Raw genomic sequence first — 18287 nt, 5'->3', positions numbered from 1 at the left:
ATAATTTATACAGGACCCTCGGTGAACAAGTGAACACACATTTGTTCTTACGAAGACTATCAGGGGTTGAACTGCAAATCGAGACACACCGCCGAAGCCAGCGGAAACCCTCCCTCCGCTGCTCCCCTCCGATGGATCCCAAGGCGGCGGCGAGGTCGAAGCGCTCGCACACGGTGCACGGCCGCCGGACCCACCAGACCCCCGCGGCGGCCGCGGCGCACAAGCAGAAGCGCGCGGCTGCCGCCGCCGGCGGGGGCGGCGGCGGCTCCTCCTCCTCCGCCCCCCGCAGCCGCAACCTCCCCTCCAACTGGGACCGCTTCGAGGAAGAACCCGAGGCCGACGACGCCGCGGAATGGGCCGGCGAGGTGGCGCCGCGGAGCAAGGGCGCCGACTTCGCCTTCCTGCTCGAGCAGGCCCGGGCCCAGCCCCTCGAGGAGCGGGGCCTCGGCGCGGCCAGCCGGCTCGCCTCCCAGGACTCCCCATTTGGTGAGCTCTCGCCGCCAGCTTCGGCTGCCACTTCTGATTTATTTTCAGCATCTTTTGCCGCTGTTTGTTCATTGAGTAAGCTTATTCAGTTCGTCGCTTCAAACATGCTTAGGTCAATTGTGCGATCCTTCCTCTAAATACGCCTAGATTTGTAGTGCGAACACTTGCTAAAGTAAGGAATGCTTTGTTAATTTGTTCCTATTCATGTTAACGGCGGCGCCAAGTTAGAATCGAGTACATCAAACATCACAAGGCATCCTCTGCATTTCAGTAGTAATTACGGTGCTCTTGTTAGGACTGGGATTAAGAAGATGCCCGACAGATTGATTATGTGCAGTGTTGAAAATTCCAACAATATCGTGCCTGATACTCACCCTCTGTTTCATAGTTTTTCTGTAAATTGAGTGTGGATTATGTTATTTACCTCCCTCTGTTCATTGAGCAAGCTTATTCAGTTCGTCGCTTCAATCATGTTTAGGTCAATTAGGTGATCCGTGCTATCATTGCTTCAAATATGACTTAATCTGTGCTGCCAATGCTAATGTAAAATATGTTCTGTTCCTAATCGTGTTAATACCGAGACTTAGAATTGAGTGCATCAAACATCACAAGGTATACTTTGCATTTCATCATTAGCTACTGTGTTATTATAAGGGCTGGAATTGAGCATATATCCCTTGATTGATTTGGACTCATATTAAAAATTCCCTACCACAGTGAGTTAACACATAATGTTGGCAAAATTGATATGTGGATTCTGTTTTTACGCGCTGAACATAGCACCACATGTTCATTAGGATGTGGCCCATTGTTTATGAGACTGCTTTTATTGTAGTGGTGCTAAGACTTTCATTTATGTTTCCTTTTCTAGATTTTATGCAGGCTTCTACATCTATGCTTGAGGCTAAAGGGGAAGGGATCATGTCCTGGTTTGAAGACGATAATTTCATATTAGAGGATGATTTAGCACCAGATTTTGAGGTACAGATCTGCTACTTTGCTATATCATGTTTGTGAAATGTATTATTTTACGCAATCTACAACCTGGTTTGATGCTTGTTTGGATAGGTGATGTTTAGGTCCAATCCCTGCCTTTCTACACAAGCGTTGGGTTTGATATTGTGTTAAAATTAAGGGGCAACCTGGTGCATGTAGCTCCCGCTTGCGCAGGGTCCAGGTATAGATAATTTTCTGGGAGCAAATATTTTGTTCAAAAATGCATGGGATTCTGGCAGGAGTTGCCCTTGGTCCCTTCCTTGTCTGAGCATCCTGTCAAAGTTTATGGAAGGAAAATGTGTTTGGATCAAATAGTCAATATTAGCGTATTAGATTGTTGAACAGATAAGGATATGAAGTAATGTAGAACTTTATTTGGATTGGTGGACCCTTGTGGTTTTTTACTTACGATCTTCTAATTTCAGGTGCCTTTTCTCTCCATGGATCTCCATGCATTGGCCACCAAGCTCTCAAAGATTAAGCTCTCCCAGAGACTTTTTATGGAAGAAGATTTACTACCCGAGGATCTGGTACTACATTCTGTTCTATTGCTACCGTGTCCAGCTTCGCAGATGTTATAAATATTGAATCATGGAAGAGTACTAAGATTGCCTTCTTTTAGTAAAAACAGTACTGCGATTTCTGTTTCCAGTTGCTAAATTTGTTTCGTATTGGTACTTTCCTTTCAGTTGGTAGTTTCCAGTTTTATAATAACCTCTGAGGTTAATTTTGACAAATGGCAATGAAGTAAATTAATTGTGGTAGATTTTGGCATTAGGTGCAGCAAGTTTGCTGATAGATAGAGTAGTTTATCTCACATGTAATATATTATGAGGTGTAAACGAATTGATGATTTGGTAGATTTTGGAGAGGTCCATCTTATATTCAATGAAAATGGATGATAAACTCTAATCCAATCTGTACACGAAGAAACCTTCAATCTAAATTCATATTTCCTGACGAACACTACCATAAACATATGCATTTGGTATGCAAACCTTATCAATTGCTGCAATCTAAATATTTATGTGCACTTTCGCAAACCATCTAGCTAACCCATCTGCCTTGTTATGCTACCATTTTCTCCGCTGATCTACCAATTTTCTGCAACAAGGATAGGGTGCTTCAGCATCTGACCTTTTGGCTATTCTGGCCACTGCTTGTTGCTGCATTCACTATCACGGCAATTTCCTGCACTACATACTCTGTCGCTAATTGAAGCAATAAAATTTATATAAGCTTCTGTATTATTCCGATGATGTTATTTTCATTGGAGGAGCACGTTTGTTCCTTTCATTGGAGCAGTACCCACCCATAATGATTATATAGGGCAATGAGTTTGAGTAGACATTTTATCCCTATTTCACTGTTTGGCCGATTACACTTGGATGATTAAACCCTCCGCCCTTAATTTGTCGTCTATATGGTTCATACAGTATTGAGATAAAGCTGCTGTTGACCTGTTGAGGTGTTCATCTGAGCCATCAAGGCATCAATATTGATGCATGTGTCCATAAGGTCCTAATTCCAGGAGCCAGGACCCCGAAGTTGTATGCATGTGCCTATTTTATAAATATTGAGTTGGTGACATTATGATCTTGTATGCTAAACATGGATGTATGCTTAAGACTCTTTCAAAGCCGTTCAGCTTAACTTGATATCCATCTGTTCATCTGATTTCTCCTAAGCCGATTCATCTTGTTATTCCCTAGGCTGTTGCTTCTGAAGACGAAGATGATGAAATACTGATTCAGTTGGGCACAACATTGGAGTCTGATGCTAAAGGCAGTTTGGTTCAACATAACTTCAGGGACATAAAGCCTGGGAAAGATGCTGTTAGTCCTGACCATGCCAGCAACATTCATTCTGATGACCCAATGAAAACACATCATCAGTCGGAATGTTTTGCAGAAGAAGAAGCTACAACATCACTCAAAGTTATTCCTCGACCTATGCATTCAGACACTGAAGCCTACACAGGAATCACAGCTACTGTTCCAAATGCAGGGCATAGAGAACAGTCGAAGCTTGGGATGGTTGCTCCAGAGGAAGAGCTCGATATGCTTCTTAATTCACTCGATGGAACTCACCTTTCCAGCTCCAGCTTAGATGAGTCGTTTGGAAGTAGTTCTGCTTTGGTAGGTATGAAGATCAATGAGTCAAATGATAAAGTCACGTCTAGCAGCACCACGTCCAAATCGCTGGCACTTTCTCCTGTTGATGATGATCTAGATGCCTTGCTTTCAGAGACATGCTTATCTGTCCAGAATGATGGTTCTGCTGCATCAAGTTTATCTTCTCGCCCAACTTTTGACTCCAACAGCAACGTTGACTTCAGATATGCCAAGCAGATTGATGTAACATCTATCGATGATTCTGTGGATGATTTGCTTTCCAACACCCCTTTCTGCCTGAGTGACCAGAAACAAGCTACACCTGTACAGGGGCAACAGAACATCTCGAATGCCAACGCACCTCCACCTTCTGGATCCTCGAACGTATCGGCTGACTTTGATTTGTGGTTTGACTCACTGTAGAGGTAGAAGAAACACTTTCGATCGTGAAGAGGTGCCAGTTGGCTTTAGGGGCCTACTGTGCTTTTGTTCAGTTCATGAAACTAAGTAGCAAACCTTTTTGGAAAGCTGTCTTCAGAAGCTCCCATATATATACCCGTCAATGTGGAGGTCCATGGAAATGCAGAAATGGATACCCATGCGCTTCACTCGCCATCTCGTGTCAGTTCGGTGCTAGGCCTGTGTTATGTTGCATTATTGCCATACTGATCATGAGTCCAGAAGGCTGGCTGCTGTTAAATCTATAGCTGTCGATCTGTACCTTCGTGACCTGTACTCAGTCACATCTTTGTAGTACGTTGCACCCTTAATTTGTTGATTTAACAGAGTAATGCAAACACTTCAGTCTTTCTGTTTTGTTCCCTGTATGTACTTTTCTGTTGCATGCCCACTCCCCTCCTGATTACATTTATTCTGGGGAAATGTTGATATCGGCAAGTTTGTTGAGTTTGGTCACTGATTTGTACACCTGATCCCTCTTGAGCTCGAAGGCTTCAGATGGATTCAGATAACTCAAGTGCGAAGCCTGCAACAGTCGCTGCTTCTGAACACCATTGTCTGGTTCAGTTGTTTCCCTTTATGATCTGCAAAGGATCAAGCATACCACCCACCTCAAAGGACCAAGAACACCGCAATTCAGCTGATTCAAGGACTCTAAAGTGCCAGATGTTCGCGGCGAAGGTACGGCATCCGAACCCCCTTCACCTCCCTCGCCATGGAGAAACCAACCGCTGTGGTCCAAACAAAGCCTTTTCTTCTTCATGGTGGTATCTTCTGCTTGATCTGGACAGAGAGGTGCGCTCATCCGTGCAAAGGTTCCATTCGTTTTGATTGACATCACATGTTGTGTCTGCCCAGTTGTTTTGCCTTCATCATCACTCATTTTGTTGTGTCTGTCCAGGTTCGTGCTGCGCTGAAGCCTATCATCTATCTTGACACCCTGCCCATGTCCCAATCCAGATATTATCATGATTTGTACACACACAACACAATTTGGCCCTTGCATCGCCCCAAGGGCTATCCAGGAGCCAGGGTGCACACATGCCGGTTGCTTTCACGGGGCCAACCTCGTGACAGCAGCACCCTTTGCCCATCATCCCATGGCTTCATCATCTCCGTGTCTGGATAAGACGCCGCCCGGCATCGCAGGTCAGTTCACCACGTACACAATGGAAATCGCAGCCGATAAATAGCCATGCTTTTCTTCCCAGGGGTATTCTGTAGTTGTACCATGCTATGTTTCCATTTTTATTCTCTGCGCTTTTACATATGAAAATCGCGACCAATAAACCGGCATATCCATGTGGTATTTTTGCACTAATATAAAGTGCTTCTTCTTCTAAAGAAAAGAAAAGGGTTCCCTGGCATCAAAACAGGTAGTGGTACACAACAACGATGCATCACCACGACGACGACGATGATGATGATGATATTGATGCCTGACCCTCCTATCTAGCTAGCTTTTGTTCCGCTCCAGCCAGCCTTATAGAGGGAGGGTCCATGTTCGTTTCGGGCATCAAGCAAGTTGTGATAGGCCAGCACAACTCCGTCCTGTCGGTTTGGCACAAGGGAGGATAGAATAGGTTCATTCCCTTGGACTTTGATGATGCTCGGGCAGCACCGCAGCCTAATTAATCATAGGTACTCCCTCCGTCCTCTAATATAAGAACGTTTTTGACACCAAACCCTGATAGGTAGCATCCAAAGAAGCCTGGATGCTTGTTTTCTCTGAGCAATTGTACCTCAATTAACAAAGGCTGCATATTTTTGCTTGACAAAGACCAGGTCCTGATAGATTACCCAAAATCCTCCTCCCACTGGGATGGGCTGGAACCCATTTCCTGATGATCCATGACGTATGTCCATGAGCACATGCGCAGGGGCGTGACATCAACTGGCCAGGAACCGTTCGTCTTGGCAGGCCATTACCGGTAGTACGTACTCCTAGTTGTCTAATTAATCAAGTGCTATCTCTAATTATCAAGTACTACTGTCATCCAACCACCGGGTAGCTACTTGTCAAACACGTTGATGCCAGGGTGCGATCCTCCGGATCTCCACCCCACGTCGTCCTACCGTGGCCTTCGTCGCGCCACGTAGGCCGGCGCGACAACGTTGCTGTCGATCGGGGTCGTCGTCACACGATTGCTTCTACACGTTTTTAATACTCCTTGCTAGAGTTTTAGATGCCCCATTGGGGTGACATCAGTCGATTAATCTGTGACCACGTCTCCTGTAGATTGTGCTAGCTCAGGAACAGTAATTTGGATTCCCAGAGTCGTCGTGTCGATGTTATGTCATCTCCTTATCAAGATTACTGTACATTACTGGTGAAATTCAGGCCGTGGAAGGAACTCGGGAAATCCATGGGAATTTCACATGAGTTTCTTGAGAAATAATTTGATTCAATTCAATTATGATAGGAATTGCGAAAGAAAAATTGAACGCTCCGAGGAAAAGCAGATCTACCTAGCGATCAGAATCAAGTGGCCTGAATGTCGTCGCCATGCCCATGCATGCGTGTATTTTTCAGGCTTTGAGCGTCATCAGAATGCTTTCCGGCGATTCATTGGCCATAGACTCGCTCAGCGCAAGTGATGCAAATCTTCTGGAAAGTCTTGACCATTTCAGTTTGATATTTTTCACCGTCCCTTTCTCTCTCAACACAATTCACCCACCGTTCGTTGGCTCACGCCCTCGTGCTTCTCGGGTTGCTGAGCTCATCTGGATCCGGGCGAATTGCGCGTGAGCGCGACGTGCCAGCTTCACCAGCTCATGCGCATGCGGTAACCCCTTTTCACCTCAAGGGAATACTCTTGAGAAGCTGAGAGAGGGTATATCATCATCATCATCACGTCGTTTTCCCGTTAGAAGAAAAGGCGGAATTCCCATGATCGGGATGGGCGTGATGCATTGCCACGCCAGCGACGCATGTGTTCTACGGTTGTTGCCCGCCGGAGATGGTCAAAGGCCAATTTCATATTCGCCCTACCTCCTACGTACGCAATCTCCATCTTACTGCTGGTCAGTGCTCTCACTGTTGAAGCCAATAGATTGATCGGCGTCTACCTCGGATTAGCAGTGGTGCTGGGGAATTTCCATGTTAAGTTTCAATACTCAACAGGAAACTGACTTCACTTTTACTGTGTGAAATTTTAGGGGGTATGGATAATCTTGGGTGGGTGAGTGCAGGGAGTCTCGCTCACAACTTGGCCACTTGAGCTCAAGTTCTCATGACGAACTCGGATTTTTGGTTCCTACTTACGTGGTACGACTTGTGTACTTTACTCCAAATAGACGTCGTTGAATTTTCTTCTCCGCTGGAGACAACAGCAGTGCTATACACACGACAAAAAAAAAAAGACACGATGCACACGATTCATGCACGATACTTAAATCCAGCCGGACATGCACATGATTGAGAAGGGCACCAGCGGCTGGATTAGCACGTCGTGCATAGATCGGACAGCACTGTCGTCTGAGTAGCAGTTTCGTGGAGACAAACGGGTCCTATCCAAAGTTGGTTGGGCAGTGCCATTCCGGCCAGTCTGACGTAGGGCACCTGCACGTACGTGCCGCGCATGATCTTGTCGATCTGCTCGCATCCAACAGGCAACAGCAAGCGAAAAAAAAGGAGAAGAGAAACGACACAAGGATGCACGCATGCACCTATGTCATTTCGTGCGGTTTTTATTTTTGCCCTTTGACAACTCATGGGGTTCTCGTTGTTTCCCCACCGGAACCTACCCACGGTAGCGATCTATGTATTTTCTTACATAGTACGTGCCGTTGAGTCGTGGCTAGCTTGTCATTTTTTGCAAGGTAGGTTTCTACTTCACGCACCTAGGGGCCGACATGCCGACGTGTGACTGAACATCTTGCTTCTTGCCGCAAGTTACACCATTATCGTCTTCTAAGAGCAATTTTAGCAGAATCACGGTGATTGATGCCATGATAACCGTCTGCTTGGCGATATTTGTCGAAAAGGGCAGTCTAGTTTTTTCCGGGCAAAGAGCGGTCTAGTAGAGTCATCATCCCATGTGCGGTCGGCATAATGAGGCCGCTCCAAATTAAGCCTGCGAGTCTTCATTGTGGGGGAATGTTTCAGAGTGCACTCCATCCCAAGAATAGTTTGGTGCGAGCCACATTTTCCCCTGTCGCTACTCTGCCCTCGCACGCCAGCGCCTCCCCTTCCATGCCGTATTTATCGCCGACCACTTCCCTCCATCCTAGTCCATGCCGACGATGCCATAATGCATAATGCATAATGCAAATATTTAGTTTCAGTTTGTGCATCCCTGCGAGTCTCCATATTGAGTTTGTGCATCACCTCAGCAGCTTCAATATAATTAATATAAAGCGCGCTCTAAATGAATATGGAAGCCTGCGACAACTATGCACAAACTCAAAGTCACCATATTTAGCTGCCTCCACATGCGGGACCCATTTATCAATGGGAAATCCGTTTTCCCTTACTTTCACGTTATCCCACATGAGACGGGAGACCACGTAAAGTTTCTTTCCCACCATACACAACTACCACATGGAGTGTGCTCCAAAGGCAGCCCCTTGACTCCAATTGTGGAGGTTTAGAGGCCAGATATGGAGAGTGCTCCACAAATTACGATGGCATGTCATGATATGGCGCCTCTGCTAGAGTGTGTTTTTGTAGCCGGAATCACCGCATTCATGATTATCATAGCGATTTGCCCATCATGGCGACTTTGCTGGAGTTGCTCTAAACTCCCTAGGGAGCTGTCTACGTTGACAAAAAGGGAGCTCTTATTGTCTTGGTTGTGGATTTGATGTGGGATCCCACACATCATCGACCTAACATTCATTTTGACATTTGGGTATTCGTGTTGTTCATTCGGGGTGTTTTGATCGTGTGTCGTCGCATCGTTGTTTCACAAATTATAGAAAGGAGAAACGGCTGGCACATCGCACATGTGGGATAGAGGGTTTGTTGGCTCAAACCAACAACACAAAAGGGACCATGAGCAAATAAATAACCAAATGAACCCTACAATGGAAACGGCTTCTAGCAGATGTGAAAAATCATGGCAATTTGAGCACTCCGAAGAGAGGAGAGGGGATTTTTTTGCTGGGTGGAAATGAATTAATAAACCTTCATAAGAAATGTATCATGATTAGTTTGTTGATTGGCTTCATGCGGGCGCCACGTGGGTGAGGTTAGCTCGTGATGATAAATCACACGTCACACGTCGTTGTTGCACTGATAAGATTCATCATGACATCGACTAAATTGCAGCTAGCACCAGCTTAGCTTGAGTGTTGTGGTGGTGAACCGTACGTGTAGCATTAAAAAAAAGTCTTACATTTTGAAATAGAAGGAGTACTATAGAACAAGAGCCGGGAAAATCGGCTGCAACAAACAACCACCTGCCATGGATTACAAATATCCAACACAGTGCCATTTCATGATAACATCATAAGCCCGCTAAGAGAAACCTTCAAAATCAAAATGAATTGGCATCTAGAAAACCGATGTGCATGATGAAAGGACCATGATTTATACAGTGCTAAATAGTACACTCCTCTTCACTCATCCATGTACTTACAAGCGTGTGGTCGAAAATAAGCACGAGATGAAACGATAATTCCTAACTTTTCATCCCCTAATCAAAAGAATTTAAGCCTAACTATAGCTAGCTAGTACATACTAGTACTCCATTATTGATCCCAATCAAGAGAGACTGAAGATCGAGCAGCAGTAACTCACATGATCTCAAGAGTCAAAAGGAGAAATCAAAAGAGGAGAAAAGATTAACTCCTGATCAAACGGCTGTGCGTACGTCCGTAGTACCACCTCCCGTATGCATCTTTGATTTTGCTCAGAGGAGGATCAGAGCCAGAGCGCGCCGGCGTCCTTGAGTATGGGCACGAGCTCGCCGGAGATGTGCACGGCCATGAGCCGGTCGAGGCCGCCGAGGAGCCTCCCGCCCACGAACACCGCCGGCAGCGCGACGACGGCCTCGCCGCCGGCGTCCCCGGCCACCGCCGCGGCGAGCTCGGCCTCGTCGGCGACCTCGTGGACGGCGGGGTTCACCCCGAGCCCCTGCAGCAGCCGCTTCACCACGTGGCTGAGGCAGCACCCGCGCCTCCCCACCACCAGCACGGGGCTCTCCGCCACCGCCCGCCTCACCGCCTCCCCGCCGTCGCCCCTCGCCGCCGCGTCGGCGAGCGCGCCCTCCTGGCCGGCCGCGCCGTCGGCCTCGGCCTGCTCGGACCGCCGCGGCCACGCCGGCAGCCGCCCCGCGCTGTAGGGGATCGCCTGGTACATCTCGATCGGACGGCCGGGCCACGCACGCACGTGATCGATGGAGCTCTTCTTCTTCCTCCTCCGCTGCCTTTTCCGCTGGGTGCCTTGCGCAGCTTGCTTGCGTCCGTGGTGGTGTGATGGGCAATGGCCGTTGGGAGGCCGGATATATAAAGCGCGATGAGCTCATGGCGGGAAGTGGGGTACGTCACCCGCCCGTCACCGGCGCGGTGGCGAGCGTTTCTCTCCCCGGCGGGGCCCACGCGGCGAGAGGACGACGGCGACCGCGGCTTTCTCGCGCCGGTCGCGGCGCGGCCGTGTGCGCGTGCATGCAAAGTGGTGCGACGCGGGGAGCGGCGTGACGTGGCGGCGCGTTAGCCGCGGTTGCGGGGTGAGACCGCGCGGTGGTTCGGCGAGCCCCGCTCGTGACGGGGGCGACGTGGCCGGTGACGATTGCCGGGGTGGCTGGACCTCTCCTGGTGACTGGCGGGTGGGACCGGGGGCGGCTGCCGTGCCGCACGAGGACGCCGTGGAGGAACTGGGATCAGGTGTGGAGGATGGGGATGAGGAGCATGATGTGTCCTAACAGTGATCTGTTTGTTTGTTTGTTTTTGAAAAGGAGTAGTCTGTCTGTTTATACTAGCTGAGTGATTTTTTAGGCGTGGTAGAGATATATTCTTAATTTTCGAATACTATGAAAAATGTGGACGCATATTTGCTGCATTTTTTTAGGGGAAGCGCATGATAGCTCAATGCTACTCCCTCCGTCCCATAATGACTGCGGGAGTAGCATTCTCACATCCACACCACTGCCTCAGCAAACACCTCTGGAGAGCTCTGCATATGGCAGTGCAGATGATTTAATTTCTCTGGCGTAGAAGTATAACGTACCTCGGCAAGAGAGCTTTGCCGAATGTTCCTCTTCAAAACCTACTGGAGGAGAATTTGAATTATTTCATCCTACATCTATCCTCGATCTCATGGATGTTTCGACTGAAGACCCGTGCACTCCCATCGAGGGAATGCCTTTTTTCCGACGACGTAATTGAGGAAGTGACATCCTTCGTGGATGAGCTACAAAATCTTCACGTTGAAATTGATAGTCGATGAAAAATGGCAAGATGAAGCTGGCTGATATGAGTTCAGTTTTGATGACCGCCAGATAGATGCTATCTTGCTCAACATAGAAGAGCCGAAGCAAGAGAAGAAAGGTTATATTGAGAAAAAAAGCACCCGGTGAGCGTGCCTAGCAAATGCCATTCTAGAATGTACTCAGAAGCAGAATATCATTGTGCTAGCCTTCCTCTCTGAAGAAAGTTATTGCTGCATCAGTGACTCGGAAAAAGTGAAAGGTTCAAGAAATTGAAACTCGGCCTCCCAAGAAGAAAAACTCCACTCAGCTCCGCATCAATGAGCCAGTGCAGGTATCAGTGAGTGGCCGTTGTGCTAGCCTTCCTCTCATGAATATCTTCTACCACGATTTCGTGGTCTCCCTCCTGCTCCTCATAGTGATTGTGGCAAAGGTATTGTGGGCACCTCTCAATAAGTTCCTTATCCTGAAGCTCCAACACATCAAATCCATTTCAGCAAAGATCAAGCATCTTTGCGTGTTTGCCCTGATCCAGTGGCATAGATCCTTCCTTCTGTCGTACAAGAGCTAACCATGAGCCACCTTCAAACCACAAGATTCGTGTTCGTCTACAACAAGCGCTAACGAAGCATATCAAGCATGATGGCAAGGATAATCTTTGCACTTTTGCTAAAGCATTACAAGAACTCGACGCTTTTAGCATTAGAAATAACTTTAGATAATGATAAAACTTTGCTTCATCGGACGTGTGATGTTCCTTGCGGAAACTTCGTTTGCAGAGCAACTCCTCCTCTGCCACGGTCAAGCTCTTCGGATGGGATCATGATCACCCCTGGTGACTTCAACGACACTGTCGCATTGCCTGCATTTGATCCAAGCTTGCAACGCCAAGACACTCCATCGGGCCCAACTTCTCCTATTGCCGACAAAGAAGCTGCTCTGATCATCGCTGATTTTTCGACTTCCTCCTCGTTGTTGGATTCTTCATCGATATCTTCCTCGAGCATGTGGACGAGTAGTCTTCCACTTTTTCTTGACCTTTTTGGTCACTTGTTGACAAAGGGGGAGAGATCAATGTGTTAATAGCTTCGTGGGTCCTTTGGTGGGTTTTGCCTCGAGGTTGCAACACTTGAACTTTGATTTGCCTCATAAAGTGTTGTAACACTCTTAAGTCTGTGATCATCTGTATGCGTTAAACTCGTTTATTCCTCATGCATGCTTAAATTGCTATATTATATGCATGTGGTTATTCCTCAGAGATCACTGTTAGATGCATTGTATTGTTCCTCGCAAGTTTATACATTGCAATGGATGCCCTGAAATTCCAAGATATAGAGGAGATCGCCAGAATTCAAACCTACCATGTGCAAATGCATTCAAATGCAAATTCCTCGATATGCACATCTTTAGGAGGGAGCTTCCTCTATATCTTCGAATTCAAGATCCTCATGTTTCTACTTCCAACTTAATTTATCATCTCTTGAAGCTTAACTGGTATTGTTACATCAATCATCCAAAAAGAGAAGATTGTAAGTGTATCTAGTGCCCCTACATGGATTTGGATGATTAATGACAAAAAAGTAAGCGACTAATATATTTGTGAGTGTACATGGGTGGAAGTCCCAAAGTATTTTGTTTAACATGAGAGTTATGACTCTAAAATTTGTAATGACAATGAATATCTTGGAATGCTTGTTCGAAGAACAATCAACTCGTAGCGAGGAATAAGTGCATAATGAAGAATGTGATGTCCTGGTTGCATTTTCTTCTATTTGAGTCATAGGTCAAAACATACTATTAAGGGGTCTAAGAGAAAGTTGAGATTTATGTTTTCGGTGTGTACTCAATCCAAACCTATTTCTTCGAGTGAAGACTTGAAAATCTCTTCTAAGTGGATAGTTTTTCTTCAGTGTCCGAGATGATATTCTTTGGGACACTGAAGAGAATCCGGCCGTTTTGCCACATGTTGTGTGCACGCTGGTGGGCCAGTGCCTCTCTCCGAGGCATTGGTGATTTGGTGGTGCAACATGTTGGGCAAAAACAACCCCGATAGAAAGGTTGTGGCCTCTTTCATCATGCTTGTTAGTTTGAATATTTGGAATGAGAGAAACTTATGTGTCTTCAGACTTCTGACACAAGTCCACTCTTCCATCGATCATCTTTGGTACCATCAAGAGGGAACAAGACTTTGGACTATTCCGGATGCGAAAAATTTGGGTAGTATCGTAACAGGAGAGTAATGACCTCTAGAAATAATGGTGGTGTGCAACAAACTCTATTCTCTTTTTTTTTAATTAATAGATGAGGCAAAAGCTTATGCCTCCGTTTTAAAATAAGATAAATTAGAATCATGCATTACTCATGTAATGGATATGAATGTCGGCAAAGACGTGGCAGTTTCTTTGCTCTTTTATTTTTTGCAGGGAGAGAATGACAATTTCTAGGTCAACTGAACAATAGCCTCTACTGTAGACACAGCAGAATATACCGTTAAGGGATAGTTAAACATGATTGGAAACATTCTGAGGCTGGATGATAGTGCGCCGTCCGGCGGCCGGTGTTGGGAGGAAGATCGTGTAAAAGCGCGTCGCGGTCGACGACGTGATTTTGGTGGGCACCTCCTCCACTCCGCTGCCTCCCCACTACTTCTATATCTCCCCAATTCGATTTGCTTCACCGCTTGCCTACGTGTTCTTTGAAAAGAGGGCGATTTGAGCAGCAGCAGCACCTGGAGCCTTTTCTTTTTCAGATGCTCGCTCCAGTGTAACTCTCCATTCATGCATGATCTCGATCACTCGATCCAGCTAGATCAGGATAACGAACTACTCCCATCATTTCTAAATATAAGTCTTTGTAGAGATTTTAAAATGGACTACATATGAAATAAAATGAGTTAATCTACACTCTAAACTACGTATATAAACATTCATTTGTAATTCATATTGAAATTTCTAAAAAAACTTATTTAAGAACGGAAGGAATACAAAGCTAGCAGCCGGCGACGTGGACACGCGTGACATCCCTCGCGACCAGGACGTACTAGCAATACACTACACTACTGAGTATACAATCGTATTGGTATAGATATCTGCGTACATACGTACATACATACCTGGTCGTAAACATATATGCATAAATCGACATGCATGACGCGCGTGAGTGCGTGCGTGCCGCGATTGGTTGCTCCGTCTCCATCCAGAGGACGATCATCACCTGGCGTGACGTGTGCGCGCATGCATGCCGTCTGCATGACACGCATGACGACTCGCAGTACGTACGTAACGTAACTGCTAGCAGCAGTTGAATACTACGTACAATGAATGGTGTATTTGTCTCGGCGTGCCGGCATCGGCCGCACATGTCACGTATGACTTGGTATGCGTCGTCGTCGTCGTCCTAGCTACATATATACGTGCTGCCTCCTGAGTTATTTGACCGGCTCGTCGGCCGGTCCATGGTTTCGGAATTTAGACAAGACGTCACGCATCACGGCATCGATCAGGTGTGCGTTAGGGCATCTCCAGCCACGTCCCCAACAGACCCCCAGGCCACTTTTTCGGCACCGACGCCGAAAAAACGGTCCAGTCGCACTCTCAGGACGCTGAAAATCGCCAGTTCAGACTTTTTTTTCGCCCGGCGGTCACAGGCCGAACCCGGCGCGCTGAGGAGCAGTTGGGGGCTCCGGCGCTAGGGAAAAGCACGCCTGGCCGACACCGATAGGGGAAAAGTTAAGGTTTTCTTCCCCCGACTCGCCTCGCACCCCCCGCGTCCTCGGCCACCACTAGCTATATCCCGGCGACGGCCGCCGCCCTACTCCGGTAGATAGTCATTCCCCGCCGGAAAATAGCAGCGCTTCGCCGCGGCAGCCCCTCCCACAGCAGTTGGACGTTTCCGGCCGCCGTTTCCAGCCGCGGAGGCGCGGTTTAACGGCGGGTACACGCCCACCGAGCGCAAGGTGTTCGGCGTTTTGCCTGTCTCGGTGATGGACTCGGATGAGGAGGAAGAGCTCGCCGCGCTGCTGGAGGAGGAAGCCGCGGCCGACGTCCAGGAAGAAGAGCATCTCATGGTGCTCGCCGCCCTCGCCCAGCTGCTGGCGAGCAATGAAAAGCCGCGGCGAGGTGGCTCGGCGCCGGGGCGGGTGAAAGCAAAGAACTGTCATCGTCTCCAAGGCTACTGCATGCTCTACTCCGACTACTTCGTCGATGCTCCACTTCATGGCGAGAGAACATTTCGGCGTCGTTATCGGATGAGCCGAATTCCATCCGGGAGTTCGACAACTACTTCAAGTGCAAGATGGATTGCACTAGCGCTCTTGGATTCACCTCCATCCAGAAGTGCACGACAGTGATGAGGATGCTTGCATATGGAGCTCCCAGTGATTCACTCGACGACTATGGGCGCATGGCCGAGTCCACCAGCATAGAGTGTTTCTACAAGTTCTGTCGGGCAGTGGTGGCAGTGTTTGGGTCACAATACTTGAGAACACCCAATGCGGAAGACACTGGTCGGATCCTAGCCCAGAATGCAGCAAGAGGGTTTCCTGGGATGCTTGGAAGCATCGACTGCATGCATTGGAAATGAAAGAACTGCCCATTTGATTGGCAGGGGATGTACAAAGGCGCCAAAGGCGGTTGCAGTGTGGTGCTTGAGGCAGTAGCCACACATGACCTTTGGATTTAGCACTCCTTCTTTGATATGCCAGGAACTCACAATGACATCAACGTGCTGCAGTGCTCTCCTGTTTTTGCCAAGCTCGTTGAGGGCCATTCTCCTCCGGTGAACTTCGAGATCAATGGGCACCAATACAACAAGGGGTACTATCTAGCTGACGGCATCTATCCAAGATGGTCGACATTTGTGAAGACGATCTCAAACCCTGTGGCAGGAGGCAAGAACGCCTGGTTTGCGAAGCTTCAGGAGGCTTGCAGGAAGGATGTCGAGCGGGCATTTGGTGTGCTCCAATCTCGATTTGCTGTTGTTCGGTACCCCGCTCAGACCTGGTCCAAAGATCAAATGTGGGAGATTATGACTTGCTGTATCATCTTGCACAACATGATCATCGAGAGCGAGCAAGAAGACCCAGTGTTTGACACTGAACCATACTACAGGCAGGGTCCTCTAGCCGAAGTTGATCACCAGCTACCGACAACTTGGACTTCCTATCTCAGTATGCGTCAGGAGATCCGAGACCCACAGGTGCATCATCAACTGCAGAAAGACCTGATTGAGCACCTATGGAGGCTCAAAGGGGACGCCGTGTGATAAAATACGAGTTTTTATTTGTTGAACTATATAATTTGTATTGAACTATTTGTTGTTGTACTATTTTGTTGAAGTATTTGATTTTTCTGTAATGAAATATGTGATAAGAAATAATTGTGTTGATAATTGAATGGCGAGACACGACGAAACCACGTCGAATATGGGCCTATTCTCGCCCATATGGGCCCTTTATTTGCCGAAATTGGGCTGCAAAGTGGGTCAATTTCAACGCCTGGGAACGAGCTGGGGGCGACGACTGGGCGCAAAACCGTTCCAGCACTGAGTGTATCACGGGCTCGCCTCCAGAAAACGATTTTTATGCGTTCTGGGGGTCAACGGCAAGAGATTGCCCTTAGTCACAGCTTCGCCGTGACCGATTCCAGCCCAGCCGGATGGACACCGGCAGGGTGGGTGCAAGTGCGACGACAGTGCGTTGGCTTCTAGAAACATGGCATTCTTGCACGTTAACCCCAGCTAGCCAGCTATAGCTCTAGCCGGTCCATGACGTGCGCCTTCACGTTTTCCAAAACCATTTCGGGCTAGCTTAGCTGGGTTCCTTGTTCGAAAACTATTATGTGTACACAAGTTGTATAGCTGGGCACGGAAGGGACGAAGCGTCCGATCCGTGCCGCGCATGCATACACAACCAATTGCGTCAGTGAGGCGTGTGCATGCACGCAAGACTGCCGGACGAGCAGCTAGCTAGCTTCCACGTACCTTACGATTCGGCGGGATTTTCTCAACCTTCCTACGCATTGATCTGACATATGGATGGGTCGTCACGATAGGGACAACCGTACGTGATAAACGAATGGGAATTATACATCCATCGCGATGAAGCTAAGGATGAAAAGTTGACAACGATATGGTATGGTGGTAGCAACGAGCCGACGACGATCTTTGGGGATAAATTTTTTCTTGAGCCGATCGTGGAGCCGGACTTACAAATTCGATCTCTCGAACGCATCGAACGCATCCACGGATAGGTGACCGGTCACGCTTTAAATTAACAATTACTCTGCATCCAAGTCTCTCATATTTCAACCTCTAGATCCATATAAAATACGTAAAAAAAAATCCTACGTACTACCCTAGCTAATCTTCGTCATCGGAGATGTCCATGGCATCGGTGCCAGGTGTCGGGTGGACGGGTGCGTAGGAGGGCTCCGGCTCATCCTTCTCCTGCTCGATCTCGTCCATGTAGGCGAGCATCTTCACCTCCTCCATAGCCTGCTGCACCTCCATCTCCTGTCCTGCGACGGGGTCTGGCCTCTGCAGCCGACTCCGGGCGAAGGGAATCGAGGATGGCCTCTTGCTCCGCCTGCAGACCCGCGTTGCCAGCGTCCCCACATCTCCTCCTTCTTTGGATCCACTACATCCGGAGGTAGCCCCTAGGCGATCCAGGCTTCGCGCCTCGCCCGAATCAGCTCAAGGAGCTCCAGTCGGCGCTCCGGGCGAAGGGAATCGAGGATGGCCTGATGCTTTGCCTGCAGATCCGCGTCGCCAGCGTCCCCCACATCCTCCTCCTCCTCCTTCTTTGGACCCGGTGCATCCGGAGGTAGCCCCTAGGCGATCCGGGCTTCGCGCCATGCCCGGATCT

The 18287-nt window shown here is 48.1% G+C and overlaps 2 protein-coding genes across 2 annotated transcripts; one reads left to right on the top strand and one right to left on the bottom strand.

Annotated features, from left to right (window-relative positions):
- Window positions 1-26: 26 nt before the first annotated feature.
- On the top strand, window positions 27-4412 carry LOC119291876. Its single transcript, XM_037570692.1, has 4 exons — window positions 27-486; window positions 1358-1467; window positions 1908-2012; window positions 3195-4412. The coding sequence occupies exons 1-4, from the start codon at window positions 132-134 to the stop codon at window positions 4017-4019; spliced, it is 1395 nt and encodes a 464-aa protein (XP_037426589.1). The 5' UTR covers window positions 27-131; the 3' UTR covers window positions 4020-4412.
- Window positions 4413-9524: 5112 nt separating this feature from the next.
- On the bottom strand, window positions 9525-10496 carry LOC119291867 (monothiol glutaredoxin-S9-like). Its single transcript, XM_037570680.1, has one exon. It carries the CDS (start codon window positions 10357-10359, stop codon window positions 9922-9924), a length of 438 nt encoding a protein of 145 aa, XP_037426577.1. The 5' UTR covers window positions 10360-10496; the 3' UTR covers window positions 9525-9921.
- Window positions 10497-18287: the final 7791 nt, after the last annotated feature.

This window comes from Triticum dicoccoides, chromosome 1A, assembly GCF_002162155.2.
Source record: "Triticum dicoccoides isolate Atlit2015 ecotype Zavitan chromosome 1A, WEW_v2.0, whole genome shotgun sequence".
NCBI classification, from domain to species: Eukaryota; Viridiplantae; Streptophyta; class Magnoliopsida; order Poales; family Poaceae; genus Triticum; species Triticum dicoccoides.
Note: the sequence above shows the minus strand (reverse complement) of the source record. Positions and strands in the feature narration are given on the sequence as shown.